At 38.7% G+C, this 27,668-nt stretch overlaps 1 protein-coding gene across 2 annotated transcripts in view; it reads left to right on the top strand.

Annotated features, from left to right (window-relative positions):
* The window catches only part of LOC127429347 (gamma-aminobutyric acid receptor subunit beta-4-like), a 103,895-nt gene that overhangs the window by 54,044 nt on the left and 22,183 nt on the right, over positions 1-27,668 (top strand). For both annotated transcript variants that reach the window (XM_051678330.1, XM_051678329.1), the window contains exons 4-6: positions 7,491-7,711; positions 25,148-25,230; positions 27,517-27,654. In XM_051678330.1, coding sequence (XP_051534290.1) covers positions 7,491-7,711; positions 25,148-25,230; positions 27,517-27,654 — 442 coding nt within the window. The remainder of the gene's footprint in view (positions 1-7,490; positions 7,712-25,147; positions 25,231-27,516; positions 27,655-27,668) is intronic.

The raw sequence follows: 27,668 nt of genomic DNA, 5'->3' as shown, positions 1-27,668 counted from the left end.
ATTCTAACCACCTGGCGTCTGCTTGACAGGAAGTCCAGGATCCAGCTGCACAGCGAGCTGTTTAAGCCCAGAGCCCGGAGTTTCTCATCTAGCTTGGAGGGCACTATGGTGTTGAATGCTGAGCTGTAGTCTACAAACAGCATTCTCACATAAGTGTTCTTTTTTTCCAGGTGGGAGAGAGCAGTGTGTATTGTAGATGCAATGGCATCATCACTGTAGCGGTTGTTGCGGTAAGCATACTGCAGCGGGTCAAGAGAGAGTGGCAGTACAGAGCAGATGTAATCTCTGATTAGTCTCTCAAAACATTTGCTGATGATGGGGATCAGAGCAACAGGACGCCAGTCATTTAAACAAGTTATTTTTTATTGTTTTGGAACAGGCACAATGGTGGATGTTTTAAAGCATGTGGGGACTACAGACAAAGAGAGGGAAAGGTTGAAAATGTCCGTAAAAACACCATCCAGCTGGTTCGCGCACGCTCTGATGACGCGGCCCGGAATGCCGTCTGGGCCAGCGGCTTTGCGGATATTCACCCGTCGGAAGGATCGGGTTACATCCGCTACAGAGACGGAGAGTGAACTAACCTCTGTAGCTTCAGCCGCGAGAGCTCTCTCCGCTAGGGCGGTGTTATTTCCCTCGAAACGAGCATAAAAAGTATTTAGCTCATCCGGTAGAGAGGCAGCGGTGTTCATGGCGGAGTTTTTATTCCCTTTAAAGTCCGTGATGATGTTAATTCCCTGCCACATGCTTCTAGAGTTTGTGGTGTTAAACTGTCCTTCAATCTTACTCCTGTACTGGCGTTTTGCGGTTCTCTGTTTTTTGGAGGTTATAACTGGCTTGTTTACGCTCCTCCACGTTCCCGGAATTAAAAGCGGAGGTCCGCTTTTAAGGATCCATGGTTTCTGATTCGGATAGATTCGTACAGTTCTGGTCGGAACGACGTCCTCTACGCACGTTCTGATGAAACACATTACGCTATCAGCGTAAAGCTCGATGTCATCATCAGAGGCAGTCCGGAACAGGGTGCGCGGTTTCCTGCTCACTTATAGTCCCATACAGTTCCTTGAGTGCCCGGTCTGTGTCGGCTTGTGGGGGAATGTACACAGCAGTGATAATGACCGCTGTGAATTCCCTCGGTAGCCAGAATGGTCGACACAGAAGCATAAGAAATTCCAGATCAGGAGAGCAGAAAGACTTGATAGAATGTACGTTCCTCTGATCACACCAGGATTTGTTGATCGTAAAACATACACCACCACCTCTGCTTTTACCTGAGAGGTCTTTCGCTCTGTCCGCTCGGTGCATGGAGAACCCCACGGGTTCAATGGCTGAGTCTGGAATCTCCGCAGACATCCAAGTTTCTGTTAGGCAGATAATGCAGCAGTCCCTTGTATCTCGTTGGAAAGAGATCCGCGCTTTCAGCTCGCAGAGCTTGTTATCCAGAGACTGAACATTTGCCAGTAAAATAGTTGGTAGCGGGGGTCGATTTGCGCAGCGTCTTACTCTCATGAGAACGCCGGCTCTGTTTCCCCTTTTCCTCCTGCGTTTCCGCGGCCGTGCTGCCCAGACAAAGGGCTCCGCTTGCGTGTTTGTAAACAGCGGGTCGGCATTGAGGAATGTGAAGTCCGGTTTACGCTGTGAAATTGCTGAACCAATGTCCAAAAGTGTTTGTCTGTCGTAGACAATAAGGCAGACAACATCCAAGACAAAAAACATAAGAATTGTTAACAAAACAAACAAAACATTACTATGTTGTGTCAGAGCTCGCAACGCAGCAGCCATACTCGGCGCCATCTTGAGTCCATCATCCCTCTCATGAGCGCACATCACAGAGATGTAATGAAGCAAACATTTGTAGTTAAAAAGTATATAAGTATTGTTTTGTTTCTAAAAATAATCAACCATTTGCATTCAGAAGAACTTTATTTGTCGACTGGAGTTGTGTGGAAATGAAATCCTAAAAGTCTTAAATTCTGTTTTGATGAAGAAAGAAACTCAGATACATCTTGGATGGCCTGAGGGTGAGTAAACTGTCTGCAAATTTTCAGTTTTGGGTGAATTATTCCTTTGAATGTTAGACAGAGTACGCAAATTGATTGGCTTCCTGATTATAAAAGGACCTATCAGCTTACTCCATGTGAGCCGACTGTCTAACAAACAAAATGTTTAAAGAACCTTTCAGCTTGCGCAATTCAGAGTTACATGCATGAAGTTAGTCATTTAAGTTAGTAGCATGGCTACTTTAAGAGCTTGAAAAGTCTGTTTTCAGTTTCCGAACAACATCATATTCCAAAGTATGCAGTTATAAAGAGCATTTTCAAAAATCCCAATTTCTGTGAAGGAAAATTACATTCTAGTGTGAATGAGAAGCATAAACAGCTTGATTAATGGGTTTTCCAGACAAATACAAATTAGTGTGGATGTGGCCTTAGTTAGTTATACTTCCCAACACTGAGCAAATAGTATGTCCAGAATCTGATCAATGACATTAAAGACCTTTTAGTCCATATCTGTTAGCTTTGAGGCCATCTGCCGTATATGCTAATTTTCTCTTAAATGTTGAGAAAATTCACTTTTAGCAGATATATGCATTTTTAAAAAAAAGGTTTTCCTCTTTTGGGTTAACAGATAGATTTTTGTCCCAAAAAATGCTCTCTAAAATGAGAATGTCCATCCCCCTAATATCACCTGCAACTGACTAGCAAGTCACAAATCATGGTTAAAGGCTGTGAAAAAACTAAAGCCTACTTTATTTTTCCAAAAAAAAAAAAAAAACCTTTGAGCCCTCAAACTTCCTTTTGCAATAGGACATACGTCATCATTATAGGATTGAAAACTGCACTCATCAAGAAAATTCACAGGGTCTTTTGTTTACAGTTTATATGCTGCTAGATTTTATTCAGTGAGGCAAAGAGAAAGTGAGAGAGAAAGAGGAATACGAAGAAATCAGAGACGAGAGGCAGGAGAGATAGCAGGGAGAGGGACAGAAAGATCTGATGCTGTTCTCTCCCAACTGCAGTCCCTCCATTTGGGGCCACTGGAGGTTTTCCTTCCAGTTCCAGGCAAAATATTTTATTTTAATTTGCTCCAAGTATTCACTCAAGTATGAAGCTGTTTTCCTTCACTCTTTTCCCCCTCCTTCTTCTTCAAGAACAAGTGTGTCTCTTTGATTTATTTATCATGATGTTACTGCTGAAATGTCTTTGTACTGGGGGGTTTTGAAGATACCACAAGTTTCAAGCAGATGTTTTGTTACTTCTCTGTCCCCGGACATTTAAGAAACCTGGAGGAAAGTGTTGTGAAACATCAGAGAAGCAAAAGGTTGCAAAAAAAAAAAAAAAAAAAAAAAAAAAATTCACAGAACAGAGGGAGAAAAGACACACACAACTCATTTAAACTTTTAGAGAATAGAGCCTGCTTATAGAAACGCCTTATAATCAAGAGTACAAAACAAAATTCTACTATAATTTGGTATTAACAAATTTCCTGTATAATTTGACCATTGATTTGTGGTACTTTTCACAAATAGGGTATCAAATTTGACATTTAATATTTAATGTGTCCAGTGTTGAATGCAATCTGGTTACAAAGTAATTAGTTACTGTAATTTAATTACTTTTTAATTAAAAAAGTAGTGTAACTCATTACATTTTATATTTGTGTAATCAGATTACAGGTACTGACTGTCAATTAAGTGTATTACTTTTAAGTACATTACTTGTATACACATTTTTAAAATAATATTATTTATATAGAGTACAATTAAAACATTAATCATATTACTATGTACATTTGTTTGCAATTCTGTCACAAAGGACCCTATTTTAAGAGCGTAAGCGTTAAACACAGGGCAATGCCTTAAGTCATAAGCACAAAGTCAGTGGGCATGGCCATGAAGTTTTGGTATTGAGATCTGGGGAATTTGGAGGCCAGAGCAACACCTTGAACTCTTCATCATGTTCCTCAAATCATTCCTGAACAATGTGTGCAGTGTAGCAGGGTGCATTATCCTGCTGAAAGAGGCCACTGCCATCAGGGAATACCATTGCCATGAAGGGGTGTACCTGGTCTGCAACGATGTTTAGGTAGGTGGCACGTGTCAAACTGTTACGCTCCCACCACCGGTTTTACGTCTTCCCACAGTGCATCCTGGTGCCATCACTTTCCCAAATAAACTGCGCACACATACACGGCCATCCATGTGATGTAAAAGAAAACGGGACTCATCAACCTTCTTCCACTGCTCCAAGGTCCAGTTCCATCGCTAGCGTGCCCAATGTAGGCACTTTCGATGGTGGACAGGGGTTGTCATGGGCACTATGACATGTCTGGCTACGCAGCCCCATATGCAGCAGGGTGTGATACACTGAGTGTTGTGACACATTCTTCCCATAACTATCGTTCAAATTTTCTGTAAGTTGTGCCACAGTACACCTTCTGTTGCTTCAGACCAGACGGGATAGTCTTCGTTGCCCTCGTACATCGATGAGCCTTGGGCGGCCAACATCTTGTCACCAGTTTGTGGTTTATCCCTCCTTGGACCACTGTTGGTAGGTACTCACCACTGCTGACCAGGAGCACCCCACAAGCTTTGCCATTTCAGAGATGCTCTGACCCAGTCCTCTGGTCATAACAATTCGGCCCTTGTCAAAGTTGCTCAGGTCTTTACTCCATTTTACCTGCATTCAACACGTTGACTATGAGAACTGATTGTTCGCTTACCATTTAATCTACCCAGACCTTGACATGTGGCCTTGTTAGGAGATAATCAACATTATTCTCTTCACCTGTGAGTGGTCATGACATTTTGGCTCATCAGTGTAAATATATGCATATTGCAGTCAATATTGCAAGTGTAGCTACACGGAAAGCTGCAGTACATATTATAGACATTCTACATAGGACTGTTTATCATTATGAAATATAATATTGTCTAACATGTAGAAGGTAGCATTTGAATCTGCTGCATGAAATATTAAGATGCCTACTTTTACAGTACTTTCCAGTCAAACACTGGTCCTGCTGAGTGGATGAATGAGAAATCACATGCATACACCAACAGGTTGCCATGTCATCTGAACACTAAGAAGGTCTTTGTTCTTTCCAGTGCATCAGTGCAGTGCAGTCCATTGTCATAGTCAACCATCACCTAAAAATCATGCAGCATTTTTAAACATAGTTCACTCAAAATGAAAATTCTGTCATCATTTACTTACCTATCTCTTTAATACCTTAGTCAAGTGTCTAGGCAGAAGCTTTGCTTGTTGTTATGCCCTAATGCTGTTTCATTACTGAACCTGCTCCAGATGTCAGTTAGCGTTAAAGCTGTGATGAGTCATATCAGTAGATCTAAAATGTGTCCTTCACCAATGCTGTTTGCCCCGCATAAAAAAGTAATCAATTTCAATGTTGGTTAACATCCTAATCCATTTAATAATGTTTGCATTACCTTCCCGTACAGTAGAAAATGGCTTAAAATTAGTTGGCTGTCCTGGGTGTTATAATGCTGTCAAACCAGAACAAACACATACAGGCCTAATTCAGTTCTAGGTTGATACTCAATTAGGGCTGATACGACATAATACATGTTTTAAAGTCAACCGTTTCATTTGTAATTTGGGTTATTAACCAAACTCTTAGACACACTTAGTGTAGTCTCGTAAAATGTATTGACTAGATTAATTTTCATTTGCATTCAAACAGAATAACAACACTGTAAAAAGATTTGCTCAATGAAGCAAGTATTTGATTAAAGACAAGTTCACTTGTAAACAGGGACAAAAACAGTTCAAGGAACGAAAACGAAAACCGAAAATGAACAAAAATTTTAGCAGAACATAACCGAAAACCGGAACAAAGTGATTTTCAATTGTTCTGGAGTGAAAACTTTATTTTTAAATGCTGGTAACCGGTTATAACTGGTTAATTTTGTTCCGATAATTTTTTCATGAAACTAAAGGCCATAGGGTTTATCACAGTATATTTTCAGAACTACACCACTTCATGTTGTCCGAAAAATGAAACGTGTTTTGAACCTGAAGGAAACCGCTGCATCACACACTTCTTTGCCGTTGTGGATGTCATATTCTGTGAATGAAGACCTTTTTAACAACTATGTATAATTTCTATATATATACATGCATGGCTAATCCAGATACAAGGAAAACATTATTAGATGTAAAAAGTACTTTCCTCAGTTGTTTGCAAGTCTTCACTGAATTATTGTTAGATATGATGCATTAATACAATCAAATCAAATCAAATCACTTTATTGTCACACAGCCATATACACAAGTGCAATGGTGTGTGAAATTCTTGGGTGCAGTTCCGATCAACATAGCAGTCGTGACAGTGATGAGACATACGCCAATCTACAATAAACATAAAATTAACACAACACAATTTAAACATCTGTTATACATAATTAAACTCGACTTAAAACATCAAATTAACACAGCACAATTTAAACATCTGTTATACATAATTAAACTCGACTTAAAACATCAAATTAACACAGCACAATTTAAACATCTGTTATACATAATTACACAACTTAAAACATCAAATTAACACAACACAATTTAAACATCTGTTATACACAATTACACTCAACAATATACAATAATAACATACATTGCACAGTATACAATATGCTGTTTTTGTTTTTTGTTTTTTTTTTTTGTTTTGTTTTTTTACTATATAGATACTATATAGATACACATTATTCAATAAAAATTAAAATATATATGAAAAAAGTATATATATAGAATGTACAGTATTGTACTGTATTGACATTCAGGCTGTCGGTTGATAGTCAGTTGTTAAGAGAGACATAATATAATGACAGTAATATAATTTATGACAGTCCGGTGTGAGATAAAAGAGTAATAAAGTGCAGGGATGATGTATTTTGATCGTGGGAGATCAAGAGTTCAGAAGTCTGATTGCTTGGGGGAAGAAGCACAGATTTGATGCTGCTGAGTTTTGACTCAGAAGCAGATCTTTAATTAAAATGTTACTTAACTGTTAATTAACTGTATGCTTGTTATGATTTTTGGCATATTTTGAGCTTGTTTTTCCAGACCAGATTTCTTGCTTCTCTTCAATTGCAATGCTGCAATTGGCATTTCACCCACCCCTTAGAGCAGAGTACTGTCATTTTAAAAAGAATGTTGTTAACTGTTCTTTTATTTTGCTCCAACTGGTAACCATTTGGAAAGTAGGCTGCGGAACTTTTGAAACGGAATGAAAAAATACAGTTTTTGCTCAGAACGAACCGAAATAAATATCATTTCATTTTTAGATCCTGCTTGTAAAAATTTTTTGTGGTGAATTAAATATAGCAGAAAAAAGTATATGTAAGTATATAAAAGAATAATGAACAAATAAATAAATCAAATTAATAATATTTTTTCTTTATTTTAAAATACAACGAATGCTAATATGATGATTGCATACTGGACTAAACTGGACTAATCTTTGTTTTGCAGGACTACACCATCACCATGTATTTCCAACAGAGCTGGAGGGATAAGCGCTTGGCCTATGCTGAAATGACTTTAAATCTCACTCTGGACAACCGCGTGGCTGATCAGTTATGGCTGCCAGACACCTACTTCCTGAATGACAAAAAGTCCTTCCTGCACGGAGTGACGGTGAAGAACCGAATGATTCGGCTCCACCCAGATGGCACTGTTCTGTATGGATTGAGGTAAATGTAACTATTGTTACACTAGTGTTAACCAAGTGTGTTGTTCTTTTGATGACATTGCAAACCATGCTCTTAAGATCCTCGTAAATTAAAGAATGTAGGACATTTTTAACAAATGTTTCTTGAACCAGCACATAAGCTAAAATGAAATAAATTTGTTATTCAAGAATGAATAATTGCTTCAGCGGAAATTCACTTTCGCCAAAGCAAATCAGGTCACTCGGCGGCCATATTGGTAGCGCCATTTACGTCGGCCATATTGGTAATGCCATTTACGTCGGCCATATTGGTAAAGCGCTATTTTTTAGCCATCCAAGTACAGCTCCTTTCTATTTTAATTTCTACCAACTCTGTTGGTCAAGATTGTGTTAAAATGGCATATTTCAAATCAGCAATAAAAATTTACATCAATAGAATCATAAATTTCAACTTTTTTAGTTAAAACCTTGTTTAATAAAAGTAGTAAGTACATTACAAGTGTTCTGAAGCCATACAATAACGTTGACAGCTGTGAAGGCAAACACCACTGGTTCTTATGTGTTATATGACCGATCATGACATGATGCATGTAAAAATGTATCTGCAAATATGACTTGCAAAAATATATATGCATATACAGTATTTCAGATTGGTCTTGCTAATGTGCATGTACTATATGGGGGCTGATGCCCAACCTCATAATTTTGTCCCGGGCCCCATGAATTCTAGCGATGCCCTTGAATTCATTGCATGTAAAAAAAAAAAATGTAACTCTTATTTTTTTCTTGGTTATTGTGTAAAGGTTTTATATATATATATATATATATATATATATATATATATATATATATATATGTCACATGTAGCAACGCATAACATAATAACTGCACATAATGTAATAAGTTAAATGTAATACAGTAAATGTTCAAAATTTAGTAATTTCACATTTTTGTAATAAAAACAAATTGTGAGCGCATAATGTAATAATGTTTTTTGGCTAAATGTAATAGGTCATAACATCATGAGAAATTTATTTCACCACCAAATGATTCACCAAAAACTGTTTTTTTTTTTGTCTGAAAAATGTAATAATTTTGTCAAAACAAAGCCAGATTTTTTAAATCTACACTTAATCTACTTACAAAAAGCACTAAATTAAAACTTTGATGTATTATTATTATTATTATTATTATTGTTATTATTATTATACATAACTACTTATATACATATAAGCATATACTACTAATTATAATAATATTAATGTTATATATTTATGTTTGTATTTATACATGAGCCAAAGACACTTGTAGATTTTAGTTTGAAAAGAATAATAAATGTTTTTAATATGATAACCAAATGTACTGTATACATACTGATAAAGGACAAAAAGTGAGGTAAAAACACTGTGTACAAGGAATAGCTTACATTGTTCAAAAAAATAATAAAAATAAATAGTGTATACAGTTCTGTATGCCTAAATGCAATGTTCAGATAACGTGTTAATGATCAGACACTTTGTTAAACCAGTAATTTAAAGCTAGGGTGTGTAATCCAGAGAGGCTAGCTGTTAGCAAGCTAGCTAAGAAAGCATAGAGCCCGCCCTCGCTTCAGAGGTGTCTCCAAAGCCACGCCTCCTCTATCATGACATCGTACTCACTGTTTTGGTAGAGACTGATGAAATAGATGTAACAGTTGGTGGTGGTGGCCTTATGAATCCATGCACCAAAGGTGTGGATGTTGCAGTGTTTTCGTAATTTTGAAAGCATAAAAATAGTTTCATTTTACACCGTAGCTGCTGTTAGCGTTGAAATAATTCGTAAAGGTACACAAACTACATGAGCTAAATACTTCATTACATTAACACAATTTATCAAAAACAAATCAAACCATGTAATTACCTGTCCAAAAGAAAAACAGCAACCATGGCGTCATTTTTCAGACCCTTTGAGTCCCGCAGCTGCCTCCAGCGTGGAAAAGCAATGCCAGTGTTAATTCTGCTTTTAGCACGCTCTTGATCCAGACGTTTTTTTATTGTAGAAGTTTCTAACACGGTCTTTCTTTTCTTGTTTCCTTTTAATGGTGGTTCAGGAGGAACATATGGTAGCTGCGGTTCGCCTTCCATTCTCGCGCTCTCTCTGCATAGCGTCAAGGAACCCGCGCTGATGACGTGTGATTGTCTGCGCGAACAAGTTGCAAATATAGATTGACAGACAGGAAGGACATCCTGTCATTACATTCAGACTGAATGCAATGATTGGTTGACCATTTTTTAGTCCTGTCCCTTCCACAGAAGATATATATATATATATATATATATATATTTTTTTTTTTTTTTTTTTTTTTTTTTACATTTAGACCACTTAAATTATTGATTGCTATCAGGATGTGAAGAGACTTTCAACCAGTATAACAAAAAAATGTTTCTGGAAAAGACTGCACACCCTAGCTTTAAAAAAATAAAAATAAATAACAGTTCAACAACTCAAATGATGTAGAATTCTGTTGTTGTTACAACACATTAGCGAGGACAGAACGACAACATTAAAGCTGAAGTGTGTAAATTCTTCGGTGTTAAAATGTGTTCTCCTGTACCAGTATAATATGCAGACCCAACTAAAAGTAAGCCATTCATAGGTTTATTTTATCGAAAACTGTGGGCTCTATTTCAAAGAGCGCCTTAAGCGTAGTACTACACAATAATCATGTGTGCAAAGTCAGTGGGCATGGCCATAAATTTTGGGAATTTTCATACAAGCATGAGCTAAGTCTAGGCGCAAGTGTGTTGGCGAAAGTAATTCGGCAGTATAGGGTTGATTTCAGAATACATGAACATTTGGAAGCTACATGTCGATTTCTTTTGTCGTCATGTTGTAAATCCAACAGTTTAAACCACTTAAGACCAGCCATTTGTGTGACATCATACTTGAGATCACTGTTGTATCAGTATCAAAGTTCTTTATTTGACTTTACAGGCAAAACTTCAAATCTCACCTGATATCACAGTGAGGGGGCAGGTTATCTATAGTAAGGCATCTATTTGGGGTGTGTGAAAGATCTGTTAATGGTTCACAGGACTGACAGACCGTGTTAAAAAAATGGGGGTGCTAATGATATTGGATGAAATGTGTGATCAGATGAAGAAGCTTTGCCTTTTTTGAGGTCCAGCTCTCTTTCAAACTTCATTTTTGAAGGTTTTCTTCCCTTGTTTGAACTTCTTTAACAAGGTTGTCCTGATTTTCTGAAAACATAAAATTGGATATTTCAATCTGTAGTCTGCAATCCACTTCGGAAGCAAAACATCTACTATACAGCAACTAACACATTGATAATCATTATGTTCTCATACACTACATCATGAAATACCTTCTTGAACATTTCCTATGTTGTTATTATTTCCTATTGGGGAAGCTGTTATGTCTAAACACAGTTGTCCCAAATTTTGTCCTCTTTTGGACAAACAGGGACACAGGCATAAAAACAAACCACTCTCCCTCCCTGCTCTGCGATGCATTAATCTGGAGCTGCTCTGGCAAGGCGGAAAGGAAGCTCTGGGTGCCCCACTCAGTCAGCCTATCAATAATAAAAGATGACAAACTGTTTCCTCTTCCAAGAGGCTTGGGCACAGGTGGAATCGAGGAAGAGGAATGAGGGCACGGGGCTCTCAAACTAACGTGATCTCATTAGTATTCCTACAACATAATCACTTTGTATAAATGTTTACGAATCCTACAAGGGATATTTTATTTTTATTTTTTTTTTTGGGGATTTGACGACAGTACATCAAAAGTTCTGCTGCTGAAATCTGTCTGTACTTAGCGAAATTCGAACCACTGCTGCCAGTGGACAAAGCTGGAAGCGTTGAACGTATAGGCACTTGTAAGCTCCAGTTTCCGGGTGAAATGTCCACAGGGTGGCGCCAAAAGTGAGTTGTATTGTTAGTGTAAATGATGTAATACAGTTAACAGGAATGGATAATTTATTAACCCTACACCTTAACCCATACTTCCACCCATAAACTAACCATCAGTGGAGTCAAAATGTAATTTTAGAGTATAAAACGCAACCTCCGAATCATGCTTACCATTGTTTATGTGAATGTGATTACTTGCTGGTTTGTCATGGGACCAGAACCCGTGTCTCTAAGGCTGCTCGCACAACACACTATCAGTAGCACTAGAGGAAAAGGTGAACACTTTGAAATTGATGAAAATATGTCTAAATGGAGATGGTGCTTATCATTAATTCAGCAGAATTGGGGTTGATTTCAGGGCGATTTTCCTTGTGGTTCATGTCCATGTTTGCATCATGCATATTATCATTGATTTTGTTTTATAAAAAATGTAATCAAATATGTTTAACTCAATCACATTTATTAACCACAGTTAACAAATATACTTTTAATGACATTTAACCTGTGTTATTTTGTGTGATTTCTGAAGACTTCTCAGAAGTATTGTGACCAAACACACACACAAATCAGTACTTGTTGAAATGTAATAATAATTATTTTGCAAGTGCAAATAACTTCCCATTAGTTCCATCTTAGATTCATTTATACGTAAATGTGCTATTAAAAAGTTTTTTGTTTTTTTTTTCAGATAAATTTACTCTATCATTTACTGATAATGCCTATTAATGAGTGTTCCTTGATCCTGCAGTTTTAGTTGTGACCAGTCGTCAGAAGAGTTTTAAAGATTTGTACGTCCCCAAAGATGCTGTCAATATTGTACATTTCAGTGTCTATCCAAACATTTTAAAATGGTTGTGTACACATTATATATGAATACCTGTGATTACAGTCTGATCTAATGAAAATTACGTGACTGTGGCGACAATTTAGCAAAATTATATTACGTGGTTCACTACACGTATCGCAGCAATTCCGATGTTAAAGCTCCACTATGTGATGCTAAAAGTGAGTTAAATGTTCTCCCAAACACATGAGTTTTTTAAGGTTAATGCTCTATTGAGTTTAAATAAAACAAACCCACCTCCCTTCCCTAAACCTTTCAGCTAAACCTAATCGATAGTGTCATAAAAGCAAATGTGAGATGAAAAACCCAATTGCTGAAGCAAACAATATTTGCCCCAGTGCCGCAAGGACACTGCGTGAACTGTTGCTCTCGTGCTCTATCATTAACACACACAGGAGATCAATGGTCGGTCAACAGTTTCACTAAATAATACATTAGATTTCAGTTTGTTTCTCATCAGACCTTATCATATGCTTTCATAACAATCATGAGTCTCATGGAATAATTTATTAGACTTCTGAATTATACATTTGCGTTCTTTTGAGGCTTGAAGAGGTGGTCACCATAAACTGCCATTGTATGACATCACTGAGCACAACATTTTTTTCACAATTTCTCCCTTTGTGTTAAGAAAAAAAGAAAGTCACATGGGGCTATAACAACATAGGGGTGAGTAAACAATGGCTGAATTTTCATTTTTGGGTGAACTATCCCTTTAACTTAATGAAAAGACATATAGTATTCTAGATGTAATAAGATATATTCTCTGTAAGCCTTAATCAACAGTACAGTTATGTTTCTCATGTAAACTGATCGTGTTTAAAGGATGTTTAGATATTTTTACACTAAAACTAGACAAAGATTAAGAAACATTTTAGCAGCCACGTCTATTCGCTTGCAACATGTAGGCTTCAGTCTGTTTTATCTTAAATGTTCCTAGTTTCTTGCAGTCGCACAGTTGAACGCAGCAGTATGACGTTTCTGAATGGCAATAAGCATATGGTATTTATAGGCAGATGAGGTTATGCATAGTAAAACCAGGCATTGTACACTCCACATATGTTTGGTTTTTTTTTGCAGATGAGACAGGGTTGGGATTTATAAAGTGAACTTTGCTCAGGTTCTGGCATACGTACGTAACTTTACGTAACTGAAAACTTTTTGGGTATGCAAAACTGACTTTTGCCCATACGCACACTTTTAGGATGAAATGTACGCAAAGTTTATACATGACGCCCCAGGTTGTGTGATTACGAATGAGCTCACCCTATTCAAACCTGTGCAGCTGTGGAGAATATAAATATGAGGGAGGCTACAGCGTGAATGTTGGCAGCATCGATATGTCCGCTTTTTATAATACCTTAAGATGGACCTTTGCTGGTTGTAAATTATTCATAAGTCATTGTTAATGTTTAATTATCATATCATGCCCTGCTGTGTCTAAAAAGGGATTTCGAATTAATGTGCCTTAGTCAGCTTTAATACTGATTCGGTATGTATGCAAAGCATCCTCCATATGACCCATAAATGCACAGATATATAAATATGCAGAGGGTTGTGCTTTATGGAGATTTGGAGGAAAAAGGTTATGCTCATACAGAAGGGGTTTAAGCAGTGTGTTAAAGGGAATGTTTTTTTTTTTTTTTTTTTAGAGAACATTTACATTGAGCTTACAAGGTAGCCAACTGTTTACTCCACATTTCTCAGAAATCTTGGCAGAATTCTCAAGAAATGAGAGTATGTTTTTCGTCTTTTCATGCCCAACACACATAGCTCTTATTTCTGCAAAGTATGTTATATAGAAATAATGCGTTTTTACAAATGTTGTTTGCTCCTTAGCCACATAATTCTGTTGCAAATCAAAATGCTTTGGAGCTGAAAACAAATCCAACTCTAAATGTTAATTATAGGATGCTTACAGTTAAATGCACAGAAGGCAGGGTAATAGCTACATTACTATGTTACGCCCATGCTTTATTACCTAATTTAACTCCACAATCAGTTACATTGAACATCGAGTGGGAACACAGTACCAAAACTGTTTAAGTACAGTTAAAATAAAACATTAAATGGATAGTTCACCCAAAAATGAAAGTTCTCTCATCATTTGCTCCCCCTCATGCCATCCCAGATGTGTATGACTTTCTTTCTTCTGCTGAACACAAACAAAGATTTTTAGAAGAATATTTCAGCTCTGGAGGTCCATACAAAGCAAGTGAATGGTGATCAGAACTTTGAAGCTCAAAAAAGACATAAAGGCAGCATAAAAGTAATCCATAAGACTCCAGTGGGTAAATCCATACCATCAGAAGTGATATGATAGATGTTGCTGAGAAACAGATCAATATTTAAGTCCAAGAGTTACAAATGTATGATCACTATTCACTTGCATTGTGAGGACCAACAGAGCTGAAATATTCTTCTAAAAGTCTTCATTTGTGTTCAGCTGAAGAAAGAAAGTCATACACATCTGGGATGGCATGAGGGTGAGTATATGATGAGACAATTTTCATTTTAGTTTTTAGATAGTCAACTGTCCCTTTAAAATATATGAATATTACCATGAGCTGCATAGGCCCAAATATACGCAGTCTTATTAACAGCAGGAGGTGAAGTCACCGGAAGCATCTTGGTGTGCCTCAATTGCCATAGAGCCTCAATGACTAACAGCTGATAACACTGCCGTTTCACCGTCTCCGACCTCTCGATACGGCATTTCGCCCTCAAGTGAAAATCATGATTAATGTTTAATTTGCTCACTATGGATTATATTTCTTACGAGGAAGACAATTTAAGCGATCGCGATGTCAGCACTATGATCATCAAGGGACATGGCAAAACTTTCCACAAGTTTTAATGCAAGTAGGAAAAGCTGTAATATCTGCTTGTTTTAAGGTGACAACAAGTCTTTTCCCTCTGAGGGTCTTAAAAAAGTCAGACTGGGATTTCGAAATCACCTAAAATGCCCGGGATTTACCTGTTTTCCTATTTAAGATCTCTATGTAGTCATACATATATACATGTCTTATATTCTGTGTGCATTTGCCATATAAACCTAGCATATCAGTAGAACTAACTTTGCTTTGCTTGTCTCCCTCCCTCTCTGCGCACCCGCTGCATGTGTGTGATAGAGAGAGAGGGAGAGAGAGAATGCGTGCTCTCAGGTACAGTAAGTGACCGCTAGAAAGGTACTTTTTAATGAAAACATTACCGTACATGAAACAAGTAACTCAAGTACATGTGTAGGATGTTTGCATTGTAGGGATATACAGGCAGATTTTAGGAAACAATCTGTGATTGAAGGGCCGATGTTTACTCACTAAAATTAGATGATTTTCTTTTAAGTCAATAGCCACACTGGAATGTTTGGGCATAGCTGTATTATATATGGGACATTTTCCCTAGCGGCCACTAGAGGTCGCTAGGAGGTTTAAAACTTTTAGTTTGAAGTTTGGTTTTTGTTGTGTCTCTGTTCTCTGTGCTCCCCTTTATTGCTCCCAGGTGTCTTGTTAATTAATCTTTCTAACCTTGATAGGTCTTGTGTATATAATGCCCTCATCTTACTTGTGTCTTTGTCAGTTGTTAACCTTTCATGGTTGTAGTGGTTTGTTCTGATTTCGTGTTTTTAGTTTCTTGTGTTTACTTTTCTGAGTTTATATTAAAAAGCCTGCACTTAGATCCTCTTTCTCTCATCTCATTCCTGCAAACATTACAGAAGAACTGACCTCACTATGGATCTAGCGGCTTTGCAACTCTCAGACAAGGAGGTGGTACCATTGAACAGTATACCGAGCAGTTCTGCAGTCTTGCCCAGATTCTCAGTTGGGGAGATATTGTGCTCAAGGACTGCTATCGTTTTGAACTCAACGAGCCAGCGTTTGAAGCCTCGTCCATAGCCAGCGCGTGAAGCCTCGTCCGTAGCCAGCGCTTGAAGCCTCGTCCGTAGCCAGCGCTTGAAGCCTCGTCCCAGAGCCAGCGCGTGAAGCCTCGTCCGTCCCAGAGCCAGCGCGTGAAGCCTCGTCCATCCCAGAGCCAGCGCGTGAAGCCTCGTCCGTCCCAGAGCCAGCACGTGAAGCCTCGTCCGTCCCAGAGCCAGTGCGTTGTAGGGCTTTACTGGTTGTTTAGATCAGTGTTACTATCAGAAATAATTAATAATTATTTCTTTAGTTATTAATTAATATTTAAATTAATTAATTGAATCTAACTCATTAAAACCTCATATGGGGCTCCAGTAAATGTAGTGTGCTACGTTTAGGAGCAAGTTTGGTTATTAGCAATAATTAATAATTATCAAAGATAATTATTAATTATTAAAATCAATAGAACATTAATGAGAATCAATGTTAGCTTTTTTTTAAATATAATGCCCTCATCTTACTTGTGTCTTTGTCAGTTGTTAACCTTTCATGGTTGTAGTGGTTTGTTCTGATTTCGTGTTTTTAGTTTCTTGTGTTTACTTTTCTGAGTTTATATTAAAAAGCCTGCACTTAGATCCTCTTTCTCTCATCTCATTCCTGCAAACATTACAGAAGAACTGACCTCACTATGGATCTAGCGGCTTTGCAACTCTCAGACAAGGAGGTGGTACCATTGAACAGTATACCGAGCAGTTCTGCAGTCTTGCCCAGATTCTCAGTTGGGGAGATATTGTGCTCAAGGACTGCTATCGTTTTGAACTCAACGAGCCTGTAAAATACTGTCTGCCAGGAGGCAGATGTGATCTTTCCATGGTTGAGTTCATTGACTATGCTTTGAGGCTCACATTCTCCCCTTACTCTGTGAGATATGGCAGTAATCACATACCGCTGTCAGCGTCCACACCTGCCACGGTCAATGAGCCAGTGCCCACGCCTACCATGGTCAACTAGCCAGCACCCACACCTGCCACGATCAACTTGCCAGCGCACACGCCTGCCACGATCAACGAGCCGGGGCCCACGCCAGCCACGGTTAATAAGCCAGCAATTGTAGCCTCATCCAATCCCAGAGCCAGCGCTTGAAGCCTCGTCCATCCCAGAGCCAGCGCTTGAAGCCTCATCTGTAGCCAGCACTTGAAGCCTCATCCGTAGCCAGCGCTTGAAGCCTCATCCGTAGCCAGCGCTTGAAGCCTCGTCCATCCCAGAGCCAGCGTTTGAAGCCTCGTCCGTAGCCAGCGCGTGAAGCCTCGTCCGTAGCCAGCGCTTGAAGCCTCGTCCGTAGCCAGCGCTTGAAGCCTCGTCCATCCCAGAGCCAGCGTTTGAAGCCTCGTCTGTAGCCAGCGCGTGAAGCCTCGTCCGTAGCCAGCGCTTGAAGCCTCGTCCGTAGCCAGCGCTTGAAGCCTCGTCCCAGAGCCAGCGCGTGAAGCCTCGTCCGTCCCAGAGCCAGCGCGTGAAGCCTCGTCCGTCCCAGAGCCAGCGCGTGAAGCCTCGTCCATCCCAGAGCCAGCGCGTGAAGCCTCGTCCGTCCCAGAGCCAGCACGTGAAGCCTCGTCCGTCCCAGAGCCAGTGCGTTGTAGGGCTTTACTGGTTGTTTAGATCAGTGTTACTATCAGAAATAATTAATAATTATTTCTTTAGTTATTAATTAATATTTAAATTAATTAATTGAATCTAACTCATTAAAACCTCATATGGGGCTCCAGTAAATGTAGTGTGCTACGTTTAGGAGCAAGTTTGGTTATTAGCAATAATTAATAATTATCAAAGATAATTATTAATTATTAAAATCAATAGAACATTAATGAGAATCAATGTTAGCTTTTTTTAAATCCTTTAAATCAACAATTATCAAAGATAATCATTAATTGTTAACATCGATGAAACATTAACTAAAATTAACACTAGCTTATTGATCATTCAAATTCAACAATCATCAAAGATAATTATCAATTATCAAAAATCAACAGAATATTAATAAGGATTAACATTGACAGGGCACCACCCTGGAATCAGGGACTAATAACCAGAGAGTAAAACAGTCTCAATATTAGATTGTTTCTTTGGAAATTCGACATCCGAAGAATATCGATTTTTGGGAAAAAAAACAATGAATGAAGGCTTGAATCCGAGCACTGACATCCCGTCAGCATGACACAGGCGTATGCAAAACAAACCAAACACTTCTCTTTGTAATATAAACAAAGTTTATTTATGCAGTAATATCAATTAATAATTAATACAATGCAGTCAATAAACTTCCGACTTACAACAACAAACTAAACAGTGATATGATTAGATATGGAAATAAAAATAATCCTATAACACATAAGGTGTGTGTGTGTGTGTGTGTGTGTGTGTGTGTGGTTAGTATGAGAGAGAGAGAGAGAGAGAGAGAATTAAGTGACGGCCCTAAAGCCGATTTCGTGATCGTGGGAGAGAAAGCAGCTGTTAGTTTATCACTCAGAGACGTGTGGACGGCTCATAAAAGTCCCACGTTCTTTGACTCTTTAATGGATAACTCAGTTTGCCGGTTTCACCCACAATGGCGAAAATGCACAACAGTCCAGTTTGGTTGGACCACAATACAGCAAAACAAATTCGTGATAATTAATAACCTGAGTATTAATAATGAGCGGACATGGTGGTCTGTAAACTGTACAAGCAAAAACCTTGAAACACAAGAATAACACTATAATATTCTATCTCTGCCCAGTCATAAACCTCTTACTTGAATCGCATGAGGACACAGGTAGAATGTGTTTTCCTCCATCCTTTAACTCCGACGCAGTTCCTTGAGGCTCGGGTGATGACGGGAGGCCGTTTCCTCGCTCTGTCGGCGGGCGGTACGGCTGTTGATTCTCGGCGGGCTGACGGAGAACTCAGAAATGTCGACTTGATTGAAGATGGAAGAGAAATCTTTAATCTCTTCACTTCTGCAGGCAAACAGATGAAAATGCGGATTGCTCGGCGGTCTCCTTCGGATCCGTCAGAGTGTTCGGTTGAACACAGAGTAATCTCAACTCGTCCAGCGAGATGGAGATTGTATGACCACAGTTTCAAGTTGGACGTTACTTCCTTGTGCCACAAGGTTGCACATGAGAGCAGCGATGAGCTGCGTCTACACACTGCAAACAAAGTTACTGGAAGCAAATCCCGGAAGCATTTCAGAGGTATTTCAACTCCTGATGATTTCATGGTTTGAGGTGCGTTCTGTTTTGTGCCTCATCCAATAGGAGTTGAGAGTTCAATCCTTTAGTGAGCAAGGCTTCATGAGATTTGTAGTCTGTTTTGGACTCCCTTTGTTTGATTTTGGCGTGATTTTTATCAGTATAATTTATGACGTAGAATGTGGGGGCTTGAGTTAGGTTTTTACGACTGTGTTAGGCCTGCCTTTGTCTTCTATCTGAATACATGAGGCCCAACAGCGTGAAGCCTCATCCGTCCCAGAGCCAGCGCTTGAAGCCTTGTCCATAGCCAGCGCTTGAAGCCTCGTCCGTAGCCAGCGCTTGAAGCCTCGTCCATCCCAGAGTCAGCGCGTGAAGCCTCGTCCGTCCCAGAGCCAGCGCATGAAGCCTCGTCCGTCCCAGAGCCAGCGCGTGAAGCTTCGTCCATCCCAGAGCCAGCGCGTGAAGCCTCGTCCGTCCCAGAGACGATGCGTGAAGCCTCGTTCGTCCCAGAGCCAGCGCGTGAAGCCTCGTTTGTCCCAGAGCCAGCGCGTGTAGCCTCGTCCATCCCAGAGCCAGCACGTGAAGCCTCGTCCGTCCCAGAGCCAGCACGTAAAGCCTCGTCCGTCCCAGAGCCAGCACGTGAAGCCTCGTCCGTCCCAGAGCCAGCACGTAAAGCCTCGTCCGTCCCAGAGCCAGCGCCTGAAGCCTCAGCCATCCCAGTGCCAGCGTCCTCGGCCACAGAGGCTGTTCTCACAACAGTGCTCCCAGCCATCTGGAAGAGGAGGAGGAGGATAAGGGCTCCTGTTCTCCAGCCGCTGCCTGCACTCACTGCCACGGAGGTCATTCCCCTGCCACTGCCTGCACTGACGACCACGGAGACAGTCGACGAGCCTGTCCAGTTCCCCGAGGCAGTCGACGAGCCTGTCCAGCCTTGCTCCCTGGTGCTATGCTTCCCTTTCCCATGCTTCCCAGTGCCTTGTTTCCCAGTGCCATGCTCCCTGACTCCCTTTGTACCTTGACCCCTAGTTCCTTGCACTCTGTGTCCCCAGGTGATCTGACCTCTGATCCCTCTGTGTTCCTAGCTGCTCTGACCTCTGAGCCCTCTGAGTCCCCAGCAACTCTGACCTCTGAGCCCTCTGAGTCCCCAGCTGCTCTCACTTCTGAGCTCTCTAATTCCCCTGTTGCCTGGACCCTGCCAGCATCTAACGACCATTCGCCGTGTTCCCAGTGGTCATCGGCTGCTCCGCATGGTCCGCCCTAGTCTCCTGGCCGTCTGCCTGGTCTGCCTTGGTGTCCTTGGTCTTCTGGCCATCCACCTGGTCCGTCTGGGTCTCCTGGCCATCCGCCTTGTCTGCCCTGGTCTCCTGGCCAGCTGCCTGGTCCATCTTGCCCTCCAGCAGTCACTCCAGATTCATATATATATATATATATATATATATATATATATATATATATATATATATATATATATATATTGGACATTTTCCCTAGCAAGCACTAGAGGTCGCTACGAGGTTTAAGACTTTTAGATTTAAGTTTGATTTTTGTTGTGTCTCTGTACTCTGCGCTCCCCTTTATTGCTCCCAGGTGTGTCTTGTTAATTAATCTTGTTAACCTTGTTAAGTCTTGTGTATATAGTACCCTCATCTTACTTGTGTCTTTGCCAATTATTAACCTTTCATGGTTGACGTGGTTTGTTCTGTTTTCGTTTCTTGTGTTTATTTTTCTGAGTTTATATTTAAGCCTGCACTTAGATCCTCTTTCTCTCGTCTCGTTCCTGCAAACATTACAGTAGCAATATGATGGCACAGTGGCTCTAATGTTATGACATCATCAGCAATCCATATATATATATATATATATCAGTGATGTTAAGTAAAGTCATTTTATTTGTCTAGCGCTTTTCACAACACACATTGTTTCAAAGCAGCTTTACAGGAAATCATGCATTAACAAAAAAAAAAGAAATGAGTTGAGTTGTTAGGCAATGGTATATGTTTCTTCTGAAGCCATACATTTAAAAAAGAAAAATGATCATGAATGGAAACGATCCACTAATCGGAGAATCAAAGAGATCAAAGTGCGTCATAAGAGCTCTGCAGCATCTGCCCACTCTCACACAATCGAGATGGTCTTGGAGAATGGAGAAAGTTACTTATATTTGCATATATCTAAATACTTTGCAATAAAATAAAAATATATTATGTACTTTTAATTTAGAAGAAACTACAATTTAGTTTTAAATTGTACCCATTTTTTTTATTTTTTATTATGTCATTCGCAAAGCTTCATAGGATTGTAGTTCATTCCCATGTCTTGGAACTTCAGTAAAGTATTTTAAAAAAACTTTTTGCTGCAAGTCAAAGTTCGTAACCTTGTGATTCACCTCAGAGGATTTTATGAAATCCCTATAGAAAAAATTGATGGGAAAAATTCTTCCGGAGCCAAGACGACTGGAAAAGTGGGCGGGGACTGTATTATACAACAAGGCTTTCTTAAAACCAACTAGTCTTTCAGAAAACCCACCAAGCATCTAGAGGTCCCTGGAGAGATTGAGTCAGCACTGAGTGTGTGGCTCCAGCAATCCACCAGCCCAGGATGAAGTGAGACTAGAGGAATGTGTTCAGACTGTCATACCAGTAATTACATTTGATGATATAGGTGTTTCTTCAACTATGGACACATTTAGACCTGTGGACTTTTAACAAAGTTTCTTAAATGGATAGTTTTACATACAAAATCCATAGTTGTTGAAGCGCCTATATATGGAAATAAATAATGAGTTAGTACTATGGAGTTCCAGATGCCTCCATCTTTGTCTTCTGTTCTTGTATGCTAAAGGTGCCGTAAGATGCATTTCTGATCAACTACCAACTAACTTACATTTTGCTTCCACCAGTCTCAAGGTACCCAGAAGCAGCTGTGGAAAGGCTTGAGAAATGAGCCATGTGTTTTGAAGCATTGTTAAAATATTCTGCATAGCTGTTAAAATGTGGCCCATAGTTGCACTGAGCAGACAGTGTGCTCTGAACTTTGCGTACTCAGTGATTATTTAGCTTTGTGAATACTCAGACTATGCCTGCTCCCAGAATTATGTAATAGAAGATTTCTGACATACGGTATTTTGGTTTTAAAAAGGTCATACAAGAATGGCATATCCTTACCAGAAAGGTAATAAGGTACAGGCTACATTTTGTAAAAACGAGCAAAAAATATTTTTTTACAGTCATGCACTTACAGTACAATGCAAGTCTATGGGGAGTGGCATTACACATGGATGAATGTTAAAATACACACTGCAAGTAATGTATAGCCATAAGACTTCAAGTTTTCTGTGGAGTTCTGTGGGGGCAGTTACCATGTGGGCCTGTGGATACACTGTACAGCAGAACTTGAATGTGAGGCAGATATTAAAAAGCAAAATTACCAGTAAACTATTAAATGTAGTTCAGACAGAGAAATGAGAAGTTATTTATGTTTCCAATACAAACCACTTGGACAGACAGACCATTTCAATATTTGTATGCTTTTATGTAATCTTCTTTCTCTTCAAATGCTACTTTCAAGTCTCTTGGGAAGTTCCTACTCACAAGTCAGGAAATTGTATGTGTTACGTAATGTGCATTCAAGTGATTTTTGTTGGGAAATTTCATGTTTCTTTCCCTGTTTTTCACTTACTGACAAACACTGGAATTTTTATTTTATTTTTTTTGCAACAAAATGAAAAAGCAGTGGAATCAAACCAACTAGCTCCGAGGTGAATTGCAACATTATAAACTTTGAAGCAAAAAATTATTTGAAAATCGGACAAAAAGGCAAAAGTACAAGCCTGCGTACTTGCTGTCTTTCATGAAGGTGTAAACTACAATCCCAAGAAGCATTGCAAATGAGGTACTCAAATTGAATACAATGGAAATATATAAAACTATTGATTTAAAGTTGTTGTTTATAAGTCTACAAACAATATATTTTAATTAATCAAATTAATTACATGGTATGCCAATTAATTAATCATATTAATCACAATTAATTACATATGTAAATATTCATGAGAAATCCGCTTAAAAAACAATATACTCATAAGTATTAAATAATTATATATAGTTATATTTTAATTATTATAAATAAAATATATACTGTATATTAGAAAACATTTAATGAATCAGATAATTAAAATGCATTACAATATTGTGGCAGACGAGTAAAGAATTGATAAGACAACACAAAAATTGGCTTTAGAATGCAATATATTGTTTATTTCCATGTTATTTAACATAAGCCTTTCATTGGCCTACAGTTCTGTCGGTGAGCGCGGTTTGTTGTTCTCTGTTCTTTGTGCATTGTCTATACTGCTGGAGTTTTGCTTACTGCCCCCTGGAGGAAACAGGTGGTACTTCATGCTTGAATTGCTCCAATGGTAGGAATATTCCTCGTTACGGTCCGTGACATGATAAATTGTGTAATTTGTTTAATATAATTAATCACACTGAATTAACGCATTATATTGACAGCCCTAATTTTAATTTTATTGCAAAATATTCATATATATATATACATTATATATATATACATATATATATATATATATATATATATATATATATATATATATATACACACACACACACTGTTACAAATATACATAAACACTCTCACTCCTTTAAAAGCGCAAACAGACTGTGTGCCCATAATTCATTGTGCCGTGAATGCATTTGCATGTTTTTAGTCAGTTAATAAATCCCCCACCATCCCACTCTGTCTTCACAAGGTATCAGTGAAAACCAAAGGGAGTCACTATGATTTAACATCGCAAATGTAATTATGAAAATGTTCTGCCATAGTAAATATACCCGTGAAGCGGCGACACACAACTCATTTGTAACACAAGACATTTTCTTGGGCCACTGGATTTATGGAAATTAAATGTAGTGTATACCCTTGCTCTCACAGGCCTGACACAAGACGTCCTTGATAAACACACCCACAATTCAAGCAAATACACTCAAATTGCATAGAGGTGGAATACAGAGTGTTGCTCTCGACGAGGTCTCTTGTGTCAGTGATAGAAATTTCATTTGCATTTTCCATTGACCTGAGACATATAGACATTACTGTGACTCATCACATCTATTAGCTTTCTAAACTTTTGAGCTGGAAGTTGGTTTGGACAAATAAAGAAAGTCATACAGGTTTGGAACAGCTTGATGACGGTGGGTGGGGGTTGGGGGGGTTATAAGTATTTATGTATATAGATACTCTCGCAACAAAGATACATTTATAAGATGACGTCTTTTATGATATTCTTCATCATGTTTTTACAAAACATATTATACAAGAGCATTAGAAATGTGCAGGATATTGCAGGTCTCTTCCAATAGGAAGTGCTGAGAGGCTTCGTGCAGCATTTGCATACCAATGACTGCTTTTTACCTACTTTCTTTTACTTAGAACATGAAAAATAGCTGGCAAACATTGCTCATGACAGAGATGTTCACATGGTGCAGTCAAGGCTAAGCTATGATTTCCTAAAGGTAAAGGTTACCAAGGTAACGGTGGCTCTCATTCTCTCTTCTCCTTTTTTTCTACCCATCCCTCATTTCCTTGCTGTCCTTTTACCAGAATAACCACGACAGCAGCCTGTATGATGGACCTGAGGCGGTACCCCCTCGATGAACAGAACTGCACCCTGGAGATTGAAAGCTGTAAGTATCACTGAGTGAGTGGAAATGTGAACACACAAACTGATTCTGTTCAAAATGAAATACTAGAGTACTTTTTACTGCATACAGAACAGTATATACAGCATACTGCCTAATATTTAAAAAAACTGTTTGTGAAACAGTAATTTACTATTTAATTCATACTGCACAGTATATGTATAGTGCATACTGCCATGATTTAGATACACATTTAAAACAGTAGTATGCTACATTGCATCGCATACTGCACAGTATATACTGTATACTGCCTACAAATTATTTTGTGAAACAGTGTACAGAATGTAATGATAAGCATTTCAAACAGAATTTGTTCAGAATAGAATACTAGCATACTGTTTACTGCAAACTGCACAGTAAATACCGTATACTGCCTTCTTTTTAAAAAATAGTATGTGAAACGGCACTCAATATGAAACGATAAACATTACAAACAGTAGTATGCTACATTATTCGGAGTGGCATACTAACATACTTTTTGCTGCATAGCTACTGCACAGTACATACGGTATACTCTTTACTATTTAAAAAAAGTATGTAAGAAAGTATGCAATATGTAACAATATACATTTTAAACATGCAACATTATTCAGAGTGGAATACTAACAATATGTTGCCTGGACCCTGCAATATGTAAAGAAAAACATTTAAGCTACATTGTTCAGAATGGTATAGTGCACTATTTTATTCATACTGCACAGTCTATACTGTATACTACCATCATTTAAAAACATATTTCAAACAGTATTATGCTACATTGTTCAGAATATCATACTAGCGTACATTTTACTGGATGCTGCACAGCATATACTGTATACTTCCTACTATTTAAAAAATAGTATGTGAAACAGTTTGCAATATGTTAGTTTGCAATATGTATCAATACATGATATTTACTTCAGAAAAAGTAAGTGTTGCATGGTAATACACTCAAAGATTTATGGCTCATTACACTGTGAGGGGCTGCAGGGGTGTCCCATACGCCAGTGCAAAGCAACTTATTTATCTCCCACTCTCTAACAAAGTTAATTTTTCTCTAAACACAAAATAAACCCATGACAATAACAAAGCCAGATTTCTCATAGCCATGTGTAAGCCTACAGGAAAATGCCATAATGTTTCTGCCAAATCTTACTCACTTACTCATTTTCAAACCTCATCACCGCATCACCAAAATGTGACCATGGGTACAGGAGTTTGAATTCGTCCAACTCATCAATTTCACTTTTCGCTTCTTATCTCAGTCATACTCCACAGAGACCTAATGTAAGCAAATATAATCATTAAGCCCATTTAGAGCAATCAGCCATATCTGCAGCTCTGACCACTCTGTCTTTGGGTGTCAGTTGTGATAAATGCTCTTGACGGGCTTTGACTCTGAGGGCTCATGGCAGAATTGACCAACGCAGGTTAGATTGAACGTGTTTGCCAGTTTATCAATAAGGTGCCCTGCACTATTGATCAGTCAGCTGTACCAGGCCGGTGCGCCCCGTCCATCACGGGTACATCAGTGGTGCCCAGATAAATAGCTAGGCTTGTGTTTCCAATGTTTATGTAATAACAATTATTTCATGCTTAGCATACTGTTTATCGCTTTGTGCAGATCAATGGGTCAGAAGCCTGCTGAGGCATGAAAATCATCAAAATTGCTTGTATCAACATTTCCTTACATTTGGAACAATTACAGTATGTTTGATATTCTGATGACTTTACACCAATCGTACAATTCTTTTCATTGCATTACACCCCAAAAGAATTTGGACACTTAAGTCATATTTAAAAATTTATGAATTATCATGATGCTAGAAGTTTTTCTCAGAACTAACTTCACTTTTCTGAGCCATTTTTGCAAAGACTTTAAACAACTGGTGTCAAGGTGATTTTTAATTGATGTATGAAGTTAGTTTCTCTCAAGTTCAAATAGGTGTCTTAGCAGGGTAGTTCAGCACATTAACTATGGACATGTTCCACTAACATTTGACAGCCAGAAAGTGCAGAAGTGAAGCATAAACATCTTTAATTGACTTAGACCATTTGAAACAGTCTCTTGGTGTTGGTGGAATAATTCTGTTCGATTAGAGTAAAGCAAATAAACATGAAGTTTTTGCCATTTTTCTTTAAAATGCATGCCACTTGATTTGATATTTTGTTATATAATGCAAAAAGACATTCATACATTTATTACTGTGGCTTAAGTGCCCCAATTATTGTTGTAGACTTGTATGCAATGAAACATAAAAAATCATTATTCTGTCAACCATGTCTGTGCAGACGGATATACCACAGATGATATTGTATTCTTCTGGCAAGGAGGGGACAGTGCCGTCACAGGTGTGGACAAACTGGAATTGCCTCAGTTTTCCATTGTGGAGCTACGTCTCGTGTCCAGGGCAGTGAGGTTCACCACAGGTATGGACGAATAA

The sequence above is a fragment of the Myxocyprinus asiaticus genome, chromosome 38 (genome assembly GCF_019703515.2).
Source record: "Myxocyprinus asiaticus isolate MX2 ecotype Aquarium Trade chromosome 38, UBuf_Myxa_2, whole genome shotgun sequence".
In the NCBI taxonomy this organism is placed as follows: Eukaryota; Metazoa; Chordata; class Actinopteri; order Cypriniformes; family Catostomidae; genus Myxocyprinus; species Myxocyprinus asiaticus.
The sequence above is the reverse complement of the archived record's forward strand: the minus strand, read 5'-3'. Positions and strand labels throughout refer to the sequence as shown.